The sequence below is a fragment of the Pseudophryne corroboree genome, chromosome 4 (assembly GCF_028390025.1).
Source record: "Pseudophryne corroboree isolate aPseCor3 chromosome 4, aPseCor3.hap2, whole genome shotgun sequence".
NCBI classification, from domain to species: domain Eukaryota; kingdom Metazoa; phylum Chordata; class Amphibia; order Anura; family Myobatrachidae; genus Pseudophryne; species Pseudophryne corroboree.
The window spans coordinates 600056637-600078675 of NC_086447.1; the positions used below are offsets into that span (position 1 = coordinate 600056637).

General features: G+C 45.9%; 1 protein-coding gene across 2 annotated transcripts in view; it reads right to left on the minus strand.

Annotated features, from left to right (window-relative positions):
- The window catches only part of TBCE (tubulin folding cofactor E), a 517370-nt gene that overhangs the window by 148004 nt on the left and 347327 nt on the right, over positions 1–22039 (minus strand). For both annotated transcript variants that reach the window (XR_010176094.1, XM_063917562.1), the window contains exon 14: positions 5376–5528. Coding sequence is in view for 1 of the 2 variants with exons in the window: in XM_063917562.1 (XP_063773632.1) it covers positions 5376–5528 (153 nt within the window). In the remaining variant the exon portion in view is untranslated. The remainder of the gene's footprint in view (positions 1–5375; positions 5529–22039) is intronic.

The following is a 22039-nucleotide window of genomic DNA, read 5'->3' on the forward strand; positions in this document are numbered from 1 at the left end:
GCATTGTAAATTGCCCTTAGCTCCAGTATATTTATGTGGAGAGAAGTCTCCAGACTTGATCACACTCTCTGGAAATTTTTTCCTTGTGTGACTGCTCCCCAGCCACTCAGGCTGGCATCCGTGGTCACCAGGACCCAGTCCTGAATGCCGAATCTGCGGCCCTTTCATAGATGAGCACTCTGCAGCCACCGCAGAAGAAACACCCTTGTCCTTGGAGACAGGGTTATCCGCTGATGCATCTGAAGATGCGATCCGGACCATTTTTCCAGCAGATCCCACGGAAAGGTTCTTGCGTGAAATCTACCGAATGGGATCGCTTTGTAAGAAACCACCATTTTTCACAGGATCCTTGTGCAATGATGCACTGATACTTTTCCTGGTTTTAGGAGGTTCCTGACTAGCTCGGATAACTCCCTAGCTTTCTTCTCCGGGAGAAAACATCCTTTTCTGGACTGTGTCCAGAATCATTCCTAGGAACAGTAGACATGTCGTCGGAAAAAACTGCGATTTTGGAATATTTAGAATCCACTCGTGCTGTCGTAGAACTACTTAAGATAGTGCTACTCCGACCTCCAACTGTTCTCTGGACCTTGCCTTTATCAGGAAAGCGTCCATATTTCTTTTAAGAAGAATCATCATTTCGGCCATTACCTTGGTAAAGACCCGGGGTGCCGTGGACAATCCAAACGGCAGCGTCTGAACTGATAGTGACAGTTCTGTACCACGAACCTGAGGTACCCTTGGTGAGAAGGCAAATTTGGACATGTAGGTAAGCGTCCCTGATATCCAGTGACACCATATCGTCCCCTTCTTCCTGGTTCGCTATCACTACTCTGAGTGACTCCATCTTGATTTGAACGCTTGTATGTAAGTGTTCAAATATTTTAGATCTCACCGAGCCGTCTGGCTTCAGTACCACAATATAGTGTGGAATAATACCCCTTCCCTTGTTGTAGAAGGGGTACTTTGATTATCACCTGCTGGGAATACAGCCTGTGAATTGTTCCCAATACTGCCTCCCTGTCGGAGGGAGACGTTGGTAAAGCAGACTTCAGGAACTTGTGAGGGGGAGACGTCTCGAATTTCCAATGTACACCTGGGATACTACGTGTAGGATCCAGGAGTCCACTTGTGAGTGAGCCCCCTGCGTGCTGAAACTCTTGAGATGACCCCCTACCGCACCTGAGTCCGCTTGTACTGCCCCAGCGTCATGCTGCGGACTTGGCAGAAGCTGTGGAGGGCTTCTGTTCCTGGGAATGGGCTGCCTGCTGCAGTCTTCTTCCCTTTCCTCTACCCCTGGGCAGATATGACTGGCCCTTTTACCCGCCTGCCCTTATGGGGACGAAAGGACTGAGACTGAAAAGACTGTGTCCTTTTCTGCTGAGATGTGACTTGGGGTAACAAAAGGTGGATTTTTCAGCTGTTGCCATGGCCACCAGGTCCGATGGACCGCCCCTTTATACGGCAATACTTCCATGTGCCGTCTGGAATCTGCATCACCTGACCACTGTCGTGTCTTCGTCTGGCAGATATGGACATCACATTTACTCTTGATGCCAGAATGCAAATATCCCTCTGCGCATCTCGCATATATAGAAATGCATCTATAGTCAATAAAATCTTGTCCCTGTCAAGGGTATCAATATTTTCAGTCAGGAAATCCGACCAAGCCCCCTCAGCGCTGCACATCCAGGCTGAGGCGATTGCTGGTCGTAGTATAACACCAGTATGTGTGTATATACTTTTAGGATATTTTTCAGCTTCCTATCAGCTGGCTCCTTGAGGGCTGCCGTATCTGGAGACGGTAACGCCCCTTGTTTTTATAAGCGTGTGAGCGCCTTATCCACCCTAAGGTGTGTTTCCCAACTCGCCCTAACTTCTGGCGGGAAAGGGTATACCGCCAATAATTTTCTATCGGAGGAAACCCACGTATCATCACACACTTCATTTAATTTATCTGATTCAGGAAAAACTACAAGTAGTTTATTCACACCCTACATAATACCCTTATTTGTGGTACTTGTAGTATCAGAAATATGTAACACCTCCTTCATTGCCCTTAACATGAAACGTGTGGCCCTAAAGGAAAATACGTTTGTTTATTCACCGTCGACACTGGAGTCAGTGTCCGTGTCTTCTGTGTCAACCGACTGAGGTAAATGGGCGTTTTTACAAGCCCCTGACGGTGTCTGAGACGCCTGGACAGGTACTAATTTGTTTGCCGGCCGTCTCATGTCGTCAACCGACCTTGCAGCGTGTTGACATTATCACGTAATTCCTAAATAAGCCATCCATTCCAGTGTCGACTCCCTAGAGAGTGACATCACCAATACAGGCAATTTGCTCCGCCTCCTCACCAACATCGTCCTCCTACATGTCGACACACACGTACCGACACACAGCACACACACAGGGAATGCTCTGATAGAGGACAGGACCCCACTAGCCCTTTGGGGAGACAGAGGGAGAGTTTGCCAGCACACACCAAAAACGCTATAATTATACAGGGACAACCCCTTATACAAGTGTTTTCCCTTATAGCATTTTTATATATGTAATCATATCGCCAAATAAGTGCCCCCCCTCTCTGTTTTAACCCTGTTTCTGTAGTGCAGTGCAGGGGAGAGCCTGGGAGCCTTCCTCACAGCAGAGCTGAGCAGGAAAATGTCGCCGTGTGCTGAGGAGAATAGGCCCCGCCCCCTTTTCGGCGGGCTCTTCTCCCGGAGTTTGTGAGATCTGGCAGGGGTTAAATACATCCATATAGCCTCAAGGGCTATATGTGATGTATTTTAGCCATAAAAAGGTATTATACATTGCTGCCCAGGGCGCCCCCCCCAGCGCCCTGCACCCTCAGTGACAGTTGGTGACTGTTGGTGAAGTGTGCTGACAACAATGGCGCACAGCTGCAGTGCTGTGCGCTACCTTATGAAGACTGAAAGTCTTCTGCCGCCTGTTTCTGGACCTCTGGACCTCTTCAACTTCGGCATCTGCAAGGGGGGTCGGCGGCACGGCTCCGGGACGAACCCCAGGGTGAGACCTGTGTTCCGACTCCCTCTGGAGCTAATGGTGTCCAGTAGCCTAAGAAGCAAATCCATCCTGCACGCAGGTGAGTTTACTTCTCTCCCCTAAGTCCCTCGTAGCAGTGAGTCTGTTGCCAGCAGGTCTCACTGAAAGAAAAAAACCTAACTTAAACTTTTATTCTAAGCAGCTCAGGAGAGCCACCTAGATTGCACCCTTCTCGGCCGGGCACAAAAATCTAACTGAGGCTTGGAGGAGGGTCATAGGGGGAGGAGCCAGTGCACACCACCTGATCCTAAAGCTTTTATTATTGTGCCCTGTCTCCTGCGGAGCCGCTATATCCCCATGGTCCTTACGGAGTCCCCAGCATCCACTAGGACGTCAGAGAAATTGTATTTCTGTTTTTAACCAGTTTTTCAATACATATCATGCAGAAAACAACAGTAATATACAGGCCTCATATGCAATATGTACCAAAAATTAACAATTCATACTAACAAGTCGAGATAATTTTTAGTACTGTATACCCCATTTCTCCATAGAGTGGGATACAGGGAGACTCACCACACTTCCATATCCATCAATATGCTCGCAAGACGCGGAGTGGATTCAGACGCTACTAGTGTACACTGCGGCTCTTAATGACTGATGACGCTCTTTAATGGACACAGACGCTCATTGAACGATAAGTGTATGCAGGCGCTCCTGTCTGCGACCGGGTCTAGGTGGAAAGTCTAGTGTACACCATCACAGCGTCTAAGCTGCGACCAAGTACCCTCGTGGTAGCGTCTGAGCTGGAAGTGAGGTCATTAGTTCATGGACGGGAGACGCACGGAAACTGGTCATGAACTTCGGGGTGGGGCGACCAGGAGAGCGTCTAACTCCCCCCGTTGACTTAAACTCTAAGGATCGCGGCCTCACCTAGTCCTGGCGCCTATGATCCCTAAAGCATAGCGCTAATGCACTTAAGAGTGGCAGCGCATCAACCACTGTTTGTAGTCTCCTCCAATACAGTGAAGCTGTGTCCGGACCCCCTAGTAAGAGGAAACCGATGCCTTACCTTCTCCCCATGCTCCGGCCACAGCCTGGTTACGTCTGCTGGACCTGCTAGAATCATCCGACACAGACGCCCGTCGAGACAGCACTATACCGCGAAGGTCAGCATTGCTGCGACCCGGTGGAGAGTTGTTGGAGCAACTCTTTCTAGTATGCGTTTAAGACGCTGTTAAGAAAATTCACTCAAGAGAGAAAAAACATAATAAGACTATAAAAATAAAATAATAAAAGCTTCAGGCTGCTATTTATTCGCAGCCCTGTGACCATGGTCCGGCTCCTGCCGCACCAAACAAAAAACTGATTTGACTGAGTCAGTGGGCGGGATTATATGGAGAAGCCCCGATACATCCTGGGAGGCCAGAAAGCTCGTGACCGTTTGGTGCCATTTCCGCTGTCGCTCCGGCATATCCCACTGTTATCCTGTGGATAACCTGTGGACCCAGCCAGAGAAAAACTGATTTGCCTGAGCCAGTGGGCGGGGATATATGGATGGGCCCATTGCATCCTGGGAAGCCAGAAAGCTTTGACGCTCCATCATATCCCAATGTTATCCTGTGGATAACCTGTGGACCTTGCCGGAGAAAAACAATGATAGACCATGATGAACGACTGCGGGGACATGCATCGTTCATCATCAGTGCCTCCAAGCTGAACGATATATTGTTCATTTTTGAACAATATCTTTCTAAAATGTCGTTCAGTGTGTAGGGCCCTTTACTATTATAATCTGTCTCCATAGTTTAAGATCACTTTGCGCATTTTTAGTTTAAAAGCCACAGCAAACATATCTAATCGAAAGCAAAATAGGACATATTGGCACAATTTCTACGGATGCATTTTATGTATTAAGCCATTGTCAATAAAATGAAACATTATCTGAATATCAACAGTCTTTGGGGGAGATGTATCAAGATTTTGGAGAGTGATAAAAATGCATTAGTTGCCCAAAGCAACCAATCAGCATCTAACAGCCATTTCAAATGCTGTGATAGATAAATGACAGTTAAAAGCGGATTGGTTGCTTTGGGCAGCTCCCCCACTTTATCACTCTCCAAGGCTTGATAGATCTCCCCATTTATGTGTGTATCATTCAAATACTGTATGTACAGTAAACATTTTTTTTTTATTATTATTATTAAAGCTGTACTCATTTTACAAAGGTTCTAGTAATATAACAAAGTAATTCCTTATAATTGTCCATTGCATTTTTTTTTATCATCACATATTTTGTAAGTGAAACAGTTCAGGAATATTGTGCATTTGCATATCACTTATATCCCACTTAAGGTGAAAACACTTACCTCAGTCTTGTTTAAAACTTTTAGCCTTGCTATCTTTGCGATTATAAGCTGCCTGACAGTCTCAGGGTTCTTCTCAGAGTCCATTATCGGGTTATTCTGGCAAGTTAAAGACTGCAAACTCTGCAGTTTATTTAACTCATTGATAAAAGACCACTGAAAAGAAACAAGACACATGTGCTAACAAAATACATAGTAAACATGTTTAACTGTAAGCTTTTAGATCTCACTGTGCTCATTTTGTTAATTATGAATGGGATTGTACAAGGGTGGTTCAATAATTAACATAACAAGACCTCTCACGTGTGTAAAGTTCTCTATTTCATTCCAATTTCCTGCTAGGCCAGAGCAGGTAGACCACTGCTCCCCCCTCATGGCCATTATGCTGCACCTAATCTCAGCCATGCTGTCCCAACATCAGTTGTAAAATGGCGGGGCTGGCGGGAAACATGGGCACACATTGAGGTGTGTAGTGTGATCAGATTTCTAAAAGGCACATCAGCACCGGAAATTCATTCCCAACTTGTCAAGATATATGGTGATAACGTCAAGTCACGGAAACAGGTTTGGTGCACTGTCTTTGATAATGGCAGGCTAGCTGTTTAATATGAACAGCAATCGAGCCGGCCAAGTATGTGCATCACAGGCAGTGAGGCGGGTGAGCTGAGTGCACAGGGAGAGTGGAGAGTGACCAATGCACACTGAATGCTGCGGCAGGTGCTGTCCCTGCTGCTGTATTCCCCCCCATACATACATCACCCCCACCCACTCAGTGCTACACATACATACAAACACCACCACCTCCACCACCCCACCCCTGGTGGATTACACACTGAGAATCACTTTCATTTTAATTAAGCAGCATACCCAATGATAGTGACTCCCACCTGAAGTGCTTCTACCCTGCCACATGTGATGCCAGTGGATCTGCTGTACATGAAGTCAGCAGCTCTGAATAGCCACTGACACTGACTGGAGATAAATGGAGGCGAGTACACGCTCAATACACTGCAGAGAAATGTCAGTCACTTGGGCAGTTGCTGTATACACTGCCCGTTACGGCCGACTTTTAAACACAAAATATTGTATCAGATGGACATGCTGGATGATCCAGCATGTCCGGCCAATCAATAATATCAGATTGGTGGTGTGCATACACAATACAATTATATGGCCGATTTGCCAGGCGGATTGGCCAGATAATTGTAGCGTGTATGCCCAGCATAAGTAAGCAGTCAGGTGGATTGAACCCGAGTAAGCTGCAAAGAGGAGCTGCAGTAGACACACACCACTGAGGAAGAAGTTACAGGAGTCTTGTGGTGGCAGCAACTATACATAGGCACAATATCCCTTCAATCCAGGACATGAACTACACAGGTTCCATGGCTGTCTAAACTCAAGCCTGCATTTCAACTGGTACAGCCACAGAACCTGTGTAAATCAGGGTATGGGTCGTTGGGTAGATACAACTTAGGTCGACAGTAACATAGTAACTAAGGTTGAAAAAAGACAATTGTCCATCGAGTTCAACCTATTTGTGGTCTCCTATGCAGTCTTATTATAGGATTAGTTATTTTTATGTTAGGACAAGTTCAATTAACTATAATGCGTGCCTACGCACCATAACCCTGAATATCTTTATCCAATAGGAATTTATCTAACCCATTCTTAAAGGTGTTGACTGAGTCCGCAGCTACTACTCTCTCAGGCAGGGAATTCCAAACACGTATTGTCCTTACTGTGAAAAAACCTTTTCGCCTCAATGGGGGGTAATTCCAAGTTGATCGCAGCAGGAATTTTGTTAGCAGTTGGGCAAAACCATGTGCACTGCAGGGGAGGCAGATATAACATGTGCAGAAAGAGTTAGATTTGGGTGGGTTATTTTGTTTCTGTGCAGAGTAAATACTGGCTGCTTTATTTTTACACTGCAAATTAGATTGCAGATTGAACACACCACACCCAAATCTAACTCTCTCTGCACATGTTAAATCTGCCTCCCCTGCAGTGCACATGGTTTTGCCCAACTGCTAACAAAATTCCTGCTGCGATCAACTTGGAATTACCCCCAATGTGCAGAAACTCCTCTCCTCTAACCTAAGCGAGAGACCACATGTTCTCTGTGCTGACCTTTAGAAAGCAGGTCTCTCCCAAGCTCTGTGTATTGACCCCTTATATATTTGTAGATGTTGATCATGTCTCCTCTTTTCCAATGTAAACATGCCTGGCCTTGCAAGCCTTTCCTCGTATTCCAGCGTCTCCATGCCCTTGATTAGTTGGGTCGCCCGCCTCTGAATCTTTTCTAGCTCCAGGATATCCTTTTTGTAATATGGTGCCCAAAATTGCACACAGTATTCAAGATGTGGCCTCACTAGCGATTTATATAATGGGAGTATAATACTCTCGTCCCTTGCATCAATTCCCCGTTTTATGCATGCTAATATCTTATTAGCCTTCTTTGCTGCACTCCTACTTTGGGTACTGCTGCTTAATTTGTTATCTATGTGAACCCCTAAGACTTTTTCCAGTACAGAATCCCCTAATATTACCCCATTTAGTATGTAGGTGTAAGTTTTGGTCTTGCCTCCACAGTGCATTACCTTACACTTGTCTGTGTTGAATCTCATTCTCCATTTTGCTGCCCATGCTAACAGTTTAGTTAAGTCGTTCTGAAGAGACTCAGCATCCTCCTCCGTATTTATAACCTTACACAATTTGGTTTCGTCTGCGAAAATTTACACCATGCTCTCTAGACCTACTGTTAGGTCGTTGATGAAAATGTTGAACAAAAGTGGTCCAAGTACAGACCGTTGTGGCACACCACTTAGTACTTTAGTCCAATTTGAAAATGATCCATTGACCACAACGCGCTGCTCCCTATTATCTAACCAATTACTGACCCAAGTGCATATTGTGCTCCCTAGCCCTATTTCTTGTAGCTTATAGATAAGACGCATGTGTGGTACAGTGTCGAAAGCTTTGGCAAAGTCTAAAAAGATTATATCCACCTCCTTACCCTGATCCAGGTTCGCACTTACTGTTTCATAAAAGCCAAGTAAGTTGGTCTGACATGATCTGTCCTTCACAAATCCATGTTGGTTCCTTTTAATGACCTTATTTGCTTCAACGAACTTTTGAATACTGTCCCTTAAAATACCTTCCAATACTTTCCCCACTATAGATGTAAGACTAACTGGTCTATAATTACCTGGTTCAGCTTTGCTCCCCTTTTTAAATATCAGCACTACCTCCGCTATACGCCAGTCCTTGGGAACCATACCCGATTTAACCGAATCCATGAAGATCAAAAATAGATGTCTTGCTAGTTCAGCGTGCAGCTCCATAAGAACCCTCGGATGAATTCTATTGGGACCAGATGACTTATTAATCTTTAACTTTTTTAATTGGTCACAGACTACCTCCTCACTCAAATAAGCATTTAGCAGTGGGACATTATCTTTGTTGAGATTTTGTGTTAGACCCAGCATTTGGTCCTCTCTGGTAAATACCGTTAAAAAAAACTTTAGTTTGTTTGCTATGTCATTATCATTTTTGATTAAGACTCCCCTCTTGTCCTTTAAAGGACCTATACTCTCCTTCTTTAGTCTCTTACTGTTGATGTACTTCAAAAATTTTGGGGATTCGCTTTGCTTTCCTACTAGTCTTTCAGTTTCTACTTTAGCCACTCTTATACCTTTTTTGCATATTTTGTTACAGTCCTTATAGTGTTGAAATGACTCCGCATCCCCCTCAGATTTGTATTTTTTAAATGCCCGTCTTTTTTTGTCCATTAATTTCTTTATATTTTTGTTAAACCACATTGGTTTGGGATTTTTATTCCTTTTTTTGCTGCTGGTGGGAATAAATTTACGAGGTCGACCATGGAAGGTCGACATGCATTAGGTCGACAGGGACGATATGTCGACATGGTCATTAGGTCGACATGGTCATTAGGTCGACATGTACTAGGTCAAAAGGTCGACATGTACTAGGTCAAAAGGTCGACATGGTTTTTAAAACTTTTTTGGCGTCGTTTTCTTCGGAAAGTGATGGGGAACCCCAATTAGTTCACCGTGTCCCCTCGCATAGCGAGCGCAAGGTGCCTCACGCAGGTTACCGTTTCAATCGTGGTCCACGTAGATCGCTAAGTATGAAAAAATCCAAAAAATGAAAAGAAGTGAAAAACTCATGTCTACCTTTTGACCTGTTGACCTAATGACCATGTCGACCTATTGACCACGTCGACATTCAGTGGTCGACCTAATGACTGTCGACCTAAGCTGTGTCGACCTAACCTTCGTATCCCGTAAATCATGTGTGTCCCGAATTAAAGGAATATTATGGCAACCACTGTCGTATTTATAATGGGTGTAATGTGGTGTGTGTGGTGCACACGGCCCCCGGGCTCCAGGGGGGCCACACCGCACCCATTTATTTCAATACTTACTGTGACCGGACGGTCCCGTACGACAAGCCCTCACCGCTTTCGCGTCCCGTCCCCAGTACACAGAATGGATGTTTAGGTCACACGGGACCTGGCCACATAGGGGATTCTCGCTTACCGTCAGTAACCGCCTGTTACTGACTCCACCCACTGAGCCGTGGGTGGGTTTATGCTGCCACCACCAAACTCCTAACATGCCGTGGCGTTTGGAACCACGGTTCTGCTCTGTATGTGCCGACACGCTGCCTTACCACACCTGTGTCGTGTTGACGAATCCCCACTAGTCGCTTGACTAGGCCTCTACCGGTAGCTGGCGGAAGGCGGAACTTGGAGACGCTGGTTCAACCTGGACAGCCGGTGAACGGAGCTATGTTTCGTATAGCCCTGCAGGTCACAAGATGACGCTGTCGTCTTCAGGCAAATGGTATTTATTTGCAATAGTTCTAAAGAGAACTCTTCCCTATTGCTAAGGGAAACGGCATACAGCAAGATGTTCACAGCAGAAAGTAGTTGGTATAATACACTCTGGATGCTCGCAGGCCTCCTTTTTATGTCAATTTTCCACACAGTACAACAGGGGGTCATGTCCCCCCTGAGTCCTTTCCATCCAATCAGGATATACAAATAAATAAATTACATTTCAAAAGGATATAAGTGCATAAAACAATTTCCTCCTTCCTGCCACACAGACGTTTGTTATCAGTTTAACATTCACTATTGATAAATTTATCACATAGCTTCAAATACAGTTTGTATTTGATTTACCAAACAAATGTTCTTCCTGCGTATACCATTCAGGATTCGTATATCAATTAAATCAGCTACATGAAACAGGTTCCAAGCCCATACTACTTTATATATCGGATAAGGGGATCCCCAGTGAGCAACATTTTTCTCTAAGGAACTTACACATCAAAAGGTTTTGTCATTCACACCTCTCTGCTAGCAGAGGCGATTAGCATGTCACTTCCTATTTCCAGAAGATAGGAGACCCTTATTCAGACAGATATAGTAAGTGCATTTTTCTCTTTAAAATACAGGTAACCACATGTTGAATATAAATACAGTTAAACATGCAATCCTACAATTGTGCACAGAGCACTACATATGACATGTTAAAACACATCATTAAACATATTTTTAAACAGTCCACGCCCAGCGCCGTAAGTACGTTTCACAGTGACGCCAATCGCCTATTGTCCAAATGGTGCCTGGCAGCTGAGGATTACCCAATTCAGTGCCGTGGCCGCCATTACACGTGTGGCTGGTTAGTCTCTCCGGCCACACTTTCCCTCCAGAGTCCCGCATTGGCAGCACTGCAAAAACTCCCAGAAAAATGGCGCAGCGGTCATTGTCACTGCGTTTTGTGCATGTGAAACCACTGCGAAAGTGGCCACAGCCCCATTTTCAAAGAGAACTGCGCACGTACAGTAGTCTCTGGGACAGCGCTAGGGTCCCCTAGTGACTCTTGTGCCCAAAGTCTACATTGCTGCTGACTAGAGAAGAGGGGCCTAGACCATGCCTGGCCAACCTGTGGCTCTCCAGCTGTTGTAAAACTACAAGTCCCATCACGCTTTGCCACAGTTTTGCTATTAGGGAATGCTAAAACTGTGGCAAGTATGTGTAGTTTCACAACATCTGGAGAGCCACAGGTTGGCCAGGCCTGGCCTAGACGAAGTCTGCACACGGGCCTCCTCTTCTCTAGAAGTACCCCTGATGGCAACAGTACTCATATAGCTAAAGTATCCACTCTGGTGTCCAATGGGCACAGCCAATGTACAGTGCATCCGGAAAGTATTCACAGCACTTCACTTTTTCCACATTTTGTTATGTTACAGCCTTATTCCAAAATGGAATAAATTTATTTTTTCCCTCCAAATTCTACACACAATACCTCATAAAGACAATTTAAAAAGTTTTTTGGAGATTTTTGCAAATTTATTAAATATAAAAAAAACTAAGAAATCACATGAAGCTCAAAATTGAGCTCTGGTGCATCCTGATCATCCTTGAGATGTTCCTACAGCTTAATTGGATTCCACCTGTGGTAAATTCAGTTGATTGGACATGATATGGAAAGGCACACACCTGTCTATATAAGGTCCCACACTTGACAGTGCATGTCTGAGCACAAACCAAGCATGAAGTCAAAGGAATTGTCTGTAGACCTCCAAGACACAAATCTGGGGAAGGGTACAGAAAAAATATCTGCTACTTAGAAGGTCTCAATGAGCACAGTGGCCTCCATCATCCGTAAATGGAAGAAGTTCGGAACTACCAGGACTCTTCCTAGAGCTGTTCAGCCATCTAAATTGAGCGATCGGGGGAGAAGGACCCTAGTCAGGGAGGTGATCGCAAACCCGATGTTCACTCTGTCAGAGCTACAGCATTCCACTGTGGAGAGAGAACCTTCTAGAAGGACAACCATCTCTGCAGAAATCCACCAATCAGGCCTGTATGGTAGAGTGGCCAGACGGAAGCCACTCCTTAGTAAAAAGCACATGGCAGCCCGCCTGGAGTCGGCCAAAATGCACCTGAAGGACTCTTAGACCATGAGAAACAAAATTCTCTGGTCTGATGAGACAAAGATTGAACTCTTTGGCGTGAATACCAGGTGTCATGTTTGCAGGAAACCAGCCACCGCTCATCACCAGGTCAATACCATCCCTACAGTGAAGCATGGTGGTGGCAGCAGCATCATGCTGTGGGGATGTTTTTCAGTGGCAGGAACTGGGAGACTAGTCAGGATAGAAGGAAAGATGAATGCAGCAATGTACAGAGACAACCTGGATGAAAACCTGCTCCAGAGCGCTCTTGACCTAAGACTCGGGCGACAGTTCATCTTTCAACAGGACAACGACCCTAAGCACACAGCCAAGATATCAAGGGAGTAGGTTCAGGACAACTCTGTGAATGTCCTTGAGTGGTCCAGCCAGAGCCCAGACTTGAATCCAATTGAACATCTCTAGAGAGATCTGAAAATGGCTGTGCACCGACGCTTTCCATCCAACCTCATGGGAGCTTGAGAGGTGCTGCAAAGAGGAATGGGCGAAACTGCCCAAGAATAGGTGCGCCAAGCTTGTGGCATCATATTCAAAAAGACTTGAGGCTGTAACTGCTGCCAAAAGTGCATCAAAGTATTGAGCAAAGACTCTGAATACTTATGTACATGTGATTTCTTAGTTTATTATTATTATTTTGAGGTAAAAAAGTGACAGATTATTGACATTAAGAGAAACTCTAATTTATAAAAACCCAACAAGGAAGGCAAGGTCCACTATGTCTCACCACACATTAAAGGCTTTGTACACTGAAACTTCTTTTGTTAAACTTAAGACTGATCAAGAAAAAAAAGTGCACTAAGAAAATCAGAATCATATTTATTGCCCAAGTATAAAAGAACATATACAAGGAATTATTCCTAATGAACCACATCTCTTACGACATCTCTTACGACAAGCAACATAAACATCAGCCAACCAGCCAACACTCATCCATAAATAAGCCACTAAAAAAGTATAAATTGTTATCAAGAGGTTGCACCCCCACCCCATGCTAATTGTTTAACAAGGATACCGCATGTGGAAAAAACTATTCAAATGTCGCAAAGTTTTAACCCGGCATAATCTATATAGCCTACCCGATGGAGGCAATTGGAACTGGACATGACCTTGGTGTGTTACATCCTCCACAATATTTTTTGCCCGTCTACCAGCTCTTCAAAAACATAGATCCTGAATAGGGGGTAGATCAGTGCCAATATTGTTTTCTGCAGCTATTGATTTAAACTTCTATTCCTCAAACTTACTCCACTCATTTCAGCAATTATCTGAGGTATAAAAATATAAAACAATGAATACATAATGTTGGAGAGAACTGTGCTACAGTTGTATATCTGGGTGTAGTACGGGTGACCGGCGGTCTCCTGACCGCCGGTCACCTTACCGACGCCGGGATCCCGGCAGCATACCGACATCGGGATCCCGGCGGGGAAGGGCGAGTGCAGCAAGCCCCTTGCGGGCTCGCTGCGCTCGCCACGCTGCGGGCTCGGTGGCGACCTGCGGTCGCCACGGGTTCTATTCCCACTCTATGGGTGTCGTGGACACCCACGAGTGGAAATAGTCCCTGTTGGTCGGCATGCCAACCATCGGGATAGTGAGCCGTCGGGCTCACGGAGGTCATGTGACTGTCGGTCAGACGACCGGCGGTCACATGACTACCACCCGTATATCTGTATGCCTGTAGAGGGACAGTACACTTGTATGCCTATAGATGGGCTGAGGCAGATTAGACCAGAAAATTGGCATATTTTATTCTCTGCATGTAAGAGTAAATACCTTAGTTTCATCATGCTTTGAAAATACTAGTCATGATTCTCATTTTTATCATAACTGCGATTTTCATTTAGGATTTTACAAAAAAACAAACAGTGGCAAAATCGAGGGATCAAACACCATGGAGTCACCTCGAAAAAGTCACTACCAGGCCATGACAGTCTGTATAGGGACATTATAGCATCAATAGATCCAGAAAGAGTCCATAGCCCTAGCCAGTTCCCCTAGTGCAGGGCTGGCCAAACCGGTCCTCGAGATCTACCAAAAGTTCATGTTTTCCAGGCCTCCTGGAGATCTGTATAATTGTCAGTGAGCAATGAATGCAGCACATCTTAATTAGTAATGACTACACCTGTACACCAGCTAGGTGGTCTGGAAAATGTGAACTGTTGGTAGATCTCGAGGACTGGTTTGGCCAGCCCTGCCCTAGTAGAATTGGAGGGTGGTCTTCTGTTTGCCGGCGGTCGGGCTCCCGGCGCTCAGTATACCGGCGCCGGGAGCCCGACCGCCGGCTTACCGACACTTATTTTCCCTCGTGGGGGTCCACGACCCCCACAGAGGGAGAATAAAATAGTGTGGCGCGCGTAGCGTGGCGAGCGCAGCGAGCCCGCAAGGGGCTCATTTGCGCTCGCCAAGCTGTCGGTAAGCCGGCGGTCGGGCTCCCGGCGCCGGGATGCTGGTCGCCGGGAGCCCGACCGCCGGCCACCCGTAGTGAACCCGAATTGGACCCACCAAGAAAAAAAAAAGGCATCAGTATACAGAGCCTGGGAAAAGCCACTATCAGCTGGGGTTTAGCCATTTCTAAACAACTGGCCTATTGGCTCTAAGTCTATCTCATTTTCCTTGACCAATTGACTCTAAGTATATCTCATTTTCCTTATAGCTCCATTCAGAAGAAGTCCATCATAGCCCACATGGCTTCCAGTTTTATCCTGTGGACCTCAAGAAGTCAAGAGAGAAGGGAACCACTCCTAGAGTGAGCAATAGTGAAGGGGTTGTCTCAGGAAGTGTTTTTATAATACTATATACATAAAAGACACATCAACGAGATGCATAAAAAGATATATAGAAGAGCGATCTCCAAGCGCTGCTATACACAGTTCAGATTCGTATATTCCCATGCTCCTCAAAAAGAAAACATAATACAAGATCCGTCCATTAGCAGATTTCAAAATCTTTTAATCACAGTTTCTGTGAAAATTAAATTATTTTTTATCTAAAACATTATCGAAATATATTTTTTTAATATGACCTGCTGTCCTATCAAATACGGTGGTGCCATCTGTGGGGGAGACAGGGAGTCCGTCTACAAGCAAGGACCCAAAGATACCTTTTGGTGCACATAGGGCTTATTAAAAAGGTAAGCCGTGTTCAGATGGGCCTCACATTAGGAGTTTGATGTTACATGGAGTCTTAAAGAAACCTTTATGGGAATGCATCCTTTTTAATAGAGGCCAGTTTCCAGTAGCAAGATTCAGGATTGATTAAAAAAAATTGAAATCTGCTAATGGACGGATCTTATATTATGTTTTCTTTTTAAGGCGCAAGGGAAAATATGAATCTGAACTGTGTATAGCAGCGCTTGGAGATCGCTCTGCTATATATCATTGTACCTAGAAAGAAGTAGTGCTCTTTTGGGCGATTAACGAGCTGCAGCTAGAGCGCAAGTTGCTGTTTCATTTATTTTTTTGACTGAGATGCATAAAAAGACTATGGGAGATGAAATCAGAGTTTTAGGGTGGTCCTACTCAGCATAATCATATTAGCCTGCACAAGTCATCAGGGCTTGAATGCTGTTTCAGTGTATAAATGTAACTTTATTAAGGGCTTTTGGTGCCAAAATCAGATCAAACGACAGTCACCTGCCATCGCCCATGTCACACATTGACCAGGCTGGAAGTGACATCATGCCACTGAACAACAAGCCAAAAAATAGGTCTGACCACAGTAGGCCTGACGTATTGTGTCATAACCCTGCAACAAGTGACACGGACTGCGTTATCTTGCAAACAGGTCAGATGAAACTACACAAAGCCCAGCAACACAGTAGCAGAATGTGCCATAACCTAGCAACCAGTGACAGGGATGCGTCATTTGATAACCAAAGCATCCAGTAATATAAAAAGTCATACCAGCTAGTGTGAGAATAGACCAAGGCAACTACATCAGATCAACCCATAATTGGGAGAAAAGGCAGCACTAAACTGTAAATAACAAAATAATGGTCATGGTTGTAGGGTTCAGCAAACAGGATAGCAAACATCAAACTAGTAACAATACCCACAATAGACACCACCATAAATTAGCTTAAAAGAAAGATATTGTAGGACTTCCGGTGGGCAGGCCAACAATATTTTCCTAACAGAGTACCTCCACAACTCCAATAAACCTATACCACTGGGTGATATTCTTAACTAGTGGAGCGCTCCCACTAACACTAGGACACTGATAATACCGGCGGGCAAGTGATCAGTCATCATCGGCTCCCCGAACCCCTTGTAACTCTGGGACACAGAGACGTCTGTTTTCTCCAGCACAAATGGTGGCCATCTTCCCGTCACAGTGCGGACTCCCCTCTCCAGCTAGCCGCAGCACCTATTTGTCATCTCTCCTGCACTGACTGCATCTCATGCTGGCCAGGTGTCCCTGCACACAGATGCGACAGTCCTGCAGAAGTTAAGGTAAGCTTCTCCCCGGAACTCCAGATGCAGCACACCAGCCTCCCACTTACAGTTGTACAGTAAACACCCCCCCCCCCCTCCCTCCGCTTACATTACCTCTATATATGGCACGTCTGTTCTCTCTCTGCAGGAGATGCCGCGATCAGGCTGCCATTTATTTAGACAGGGACTAAAAAAACAACAACCCAGCAATATACAGAGATGCAATCAAGCCAAACAGCCTCTCTTGGCATGCGCAGGTAGCATGACAATCATCTAGCATCACTCTCCACTTTATCACTCTCCAAGGCATAGTACATCTGCCCCTTTATGAGGTGTGTATCTGTCTCAGATAATTATCTATTCACTTGCCCTCTCCTGAATCTCTGAGTTGACCTCTAAGGAATTATGCCACCTCACCCCTGAAAAAAATGGTAAAAATAAGATTTTACTTACCGATAAATCTATTTCTCGTAGTCCGTAGTGGATGCTGGGGACTCCGTCAGGACCATGGGGAATAGCGGCTCCGCAGGAGACAGGGCACAAAAGCAAGCTTTTAGGATCACATGGTGTGTACTGGCTCCTCCCCCTATGACCCTCCTCCAAGCCTCAGTTAGGTACTGTGCCCGGACGAGCGTACACAATAAGGAAGGATCTTGAATCCCGGGTAAGACCCAAACCAGCCACACCAATCACACCGTACAACTTGTGATCTGAACCCAGTTAACAGTATGATAACAATGAAGTAGCCTCTAAAAAAGATGGCTCACAACAATAATAACCCGATTTTTGTAACAATAACTATGTACAAGTAATGCAGACAATCCGCACTTGGGATGGGCGCCCAGCATCCACTACGGACTACGAGAAATAGATTTATCGGTAAGTAAAATCTTATTTTCTCTAACGTCCTAGTGGATGCTGGGGACTCCGTCAGGACCATGGGGATTATACCAAAGCTCCCAAACGGGCGGGAGAGTGCGGGTGACTCTGCAGCACCGAATGAGAGAACTCCAGGTCCTCCTCAGCCAGGGTATCAAATTTGTAGAATTTTACAAACGTGTTCCCCCCCTGACCACGTAGCTGCTCGGCAAAATTTTAAAGCCGAGACCCCCTCGGGCATCCGCCCAAGATGAGCCCACCTTCCTTGTGGAATGGGCATTGACAGATTTTGGCTGTGGCAGGCCTGCCACAGACTGTGCAAGCTGAATTGTACTACAAATCCAACGAGCAATAGTCTGCTTAGAAGCAGGAGCACCCATCTTTTGGGGTGCATACAATATAAACAGCAAGTCAGACTTTCTGACTCCAGCCGTCCTGGAAATATATATATATATATATATATATATATATATATATATATATATTTTTAGGGCCCCGACAACGTCTAGCAACTTGGAGTCCTCCAAGTCCCTAGTAGCCGCAGGCACCACAATATGTTGTTTCAGGCGAAACGCTGACACCACCTTAGGAAGAAACTGGGGACGAGTCCGCAGTTCTGCCCTGTCCGAATGGAAAAACAAATATGAGCTTTTTTTTTTTTTAAGACAAAGCCCCCAATTCTGACAATCGCCTGGCCGAGGCCAGGGCCACAACATGGTCCCTTTCCATGTGAGATATATTTCAAATCCACAGATTTGATCGGTTCAAACCAATATGATTTGAGGAATCCCAACACTACGTTGAGATCCCACGGTGCCACTGGAGGCACACAAGGGGCTGTATATGCAATACTCCCTTGACAAACGTCTGGACTTCAGGAATTGAAGCCAATTTTTTCTGGAAGAAAATCTACAGGGACGAAACTTGAACCTTAATGGACCCCAATTTGAGGCTCATAGACACTCCTGTTTTCAGGAAGTGCAGAAATCGACCTAGTTGAAATTTTTTCGTGGGGCCTTCCTGGCCTCACCCACGCAACATATTTTCACCACATGTGGTGATAACGTTGTGCGGTCACCTCCTTCCTGGCTTTGACCAGGGTAGGTATGACCTCTTCCGGAATGCCTTTTCCCTTAGGATCCGGTGTTCAACCGCCATGCCGTCAAACGCAGTCGCGGTAAGTCTTGGAACAGACAAGGTCCCTGCTGGAGCAGGTCCTTTCTTAGAGGCAGATGCCACGGTTCCTCTTGGAACAGACATGGTTCTTGCTGAAAGCAAATCCCATCTTAGCTCCCGAGGCCATTAGTCCTCTGTGAGCATCTCTTGAAGTTCCGGGTACCAAGTCCCTCTTGGCCAATCCGGAGCCACGAGTATAGTTCTTACTCCTCTACGTCTTATAATTCTCAATACCTTGGTTATGAGAAGCAGAAGAGGGAACACATACACCGACTGTTACACCCACGGTGTTACCAGGACGTCCACAGCTATCGCCTGAAGGTCTCGTGACCTGGCGCAATACCTGTCCCGTTTTTTTTTTTCCGGGCGGGACGCCATCATTTCCACCTTTGGTCTTTCCCAACGGTTCACAATCATGCGGAAAACTTCCCGATGAAGTTCCCACTCTCCCGGGTGGAGGTCGTGCCTGCTGAGGAAGTCTGCTTCCCAGTCGTCCACTCCCGGAATGAACACTGCTGACAGTGCTATCACATGATTTTCCGTCTAGCGAAAAATCCTTGCAGTTTTGACCACTGCCCTCCTGCTTCTTGTGCCGCCCTATCTGTTTACGTGGGCGACTGCCGTGATGTTATCCCACTGGATCAATACCGGCTGACCTTGAAGCAGAGGCCTTGCTAAGCTTATAGCATTACAAATTTGCTCTTAGCTCCAGTATATTTATGTGGAGAGAATTCTCCAGACTTGATCACACTCCCTGGAAATTTTCTCCCTGTGTGACTGCTCCCCAGCCTCTCAGGCTGGCCTCCGTGGTTACCAGCATCCAATCCTGAATGCCGAATCTGCGGCCCTCTAGAAGATGAGCACTCTGTAATCACCACAGGAGAGACACCCTTGTCCTTGGATATAGGGTTATCCGCTGATGCATCTGAAGATGCGATCCGGACCATTTGTCCAGCAGATCCCACTGAAGAGTTCTTGCGTGAAATCTGCCGAATGGAAGCGCTTCGTAATAAGCCACCATTTTTTACCAGGACTCTTGTGCAATGATGCACTGACACTTTTCCTGGTTTTAGGAGGATCCCGATTAGCTCGGATAACTCCCTGGCTTTCTCCTCTGGGAGAAACACCCTTTTCCTGGACTGTGTCCAGAATCATCCCTAGGACCAGCAGACGTGTCGTCGGAACAACAGCGGTTTTGGAATATTTAGAATCCACCCGTGCTGTCGTAGAACTACTTGAGATAGTGCTACTCCGACCTCCAACTGTTCTCTGGACCTTGTTCTTATCAGGAGGTCGTCCATTTTCTTTGAAGACGAATCCTCATTTCGGTCATTACCTTGGTAAAGACCCGGGGTGCCTTGGACACTCCAACGGCATCGTCTGAAACTGATAGTGACAGTTCTGTACCACGAACCTGAGGTACCCTTGGTGAGAAAAGCAAATTTTGGGACATGGAGGTAAGCATCCCTGATGTCCCGGGACACCATATAGTCCCCTTGTTCCCAGTTCGCTATCACTGCTCTGAGTGACTCCATCTGGATTTGAACCCTTGTAAGTGTTCAAATTTTTCAGATTTAGAATCGGTCTCACCTAGCCTTCTGGCTTCAGTACCACCCTATAGTGTGGAACAATACCCCTTTCCTTGTTGTAGGAGGGGTAATTTTATTATCACCTGCTGGGAATACAGCTTGTGAATTGTTTTCAATACTGCCTCCCTGTCGGAGGGGGACATTGGTACAGCAGACTACAGGAACCTGCGAGGGGGGAAACGCCTCGACATTCCAATCTGTGCCCCTTTGATACTACTTGTAGGATCCAGGGGTCCTGTACGGTCCCAGCGTCATGCTGAGAACTTAGTAGAAGCGGTGGAGGGCTTCTGTTACTGGGAATGGACTGCCTGCTGCAGTCTTCTTCCCTTTCCTCTATCCCTGGGCAGATATCTTATAGGGACGAAAAGACTGAGGCTGAAAAGACGGTGTCTTTTTCTGCAGAGATGTGACTTAGGGTAAAAAACGGTGGATCTTCCAGCAGTTGCCGTGGCCACCAGGTCCCATGGACCGACCCCAAATAACTCCTCCCCCTTTTATACGGCAATACATCTTTGTGCCGTTTGGAATCTGCATCCCCTGACCACTGTCGTGTCCATAAACATCTTCTTGCAGATATGGACATCGCATTTACTCTTGATGCCAGAGTGCAAATATCCCTCTGCGCATCTCGTATATATAGAAATGCATCCTTTAAATGCTCTATAGTCAATAAAATACTGTCCCTGTCAAGGGTATCAATATTTTTAGTCAGGGAATCCGACCAAGCCACCTCAGCTCTGCACATCCAGGCTGAGGCGATCGCTGGTCACAGTATAACACCAGCATGTGTGTGTATACTTTTTAGGATATTTTTCTGATAAGCATGTGAGCGCCTTATCCACCCTGAGGGGTGTTTCCCAACGCGCCTTAACTTCTGGCGGGAAAGGGTATACCGCCAATAATTTTCTATCGGGGGAAACCCACGCATCATCACACACTTCATTTAATTTATCTGATTCAGGAAAAACTACAGGTAGTTTTTTCACCTCACACATAATACCCTTCTTTGTGGTACTTGGAGTATCAGAAATATGTAACACCTCCTTCATTGCCCTTAACGTGTGGCCCTAAAGGAAAATACGTTTGTTTCTTCACCGTCGACACTGAAATCAGTGTCCGTGTCTGGGTCTATGTCGACCGACTGAGGTAAATGGGCGTTTTTACAAGCCCCTGACGGTGTCTGAGACGCCTGGACCGGTACTAATTTGTTCGCCGGCCGTCTCATGTCGTCAACCCACTTGCAGCGTGTTGACATTATCACGTAATTCCATAAGTAAGCCATCCATTCCGGTGTCGACTCCCTAGAGAGTGACATCACCATTACAGGCAATTTGCTCCGCCTCCTCACCAACATTTTCCTCATACATGTCGACACACACGTACCGACATACAGCACACACATAGGGAATGCTCTGATAGAGGACAGGACCCACTAGCCCTTTGGGGAGACAGAGGGAGAGTTTGCCAGCACACACCAAAATGCTATAATTATACAGGGACAACCCTTATATAAGTGTTCCTCCCATATAGCATTTAATATATATGTATATCGCCAAATCAGTGCCCCCCCTCTCTGTTTTAACCC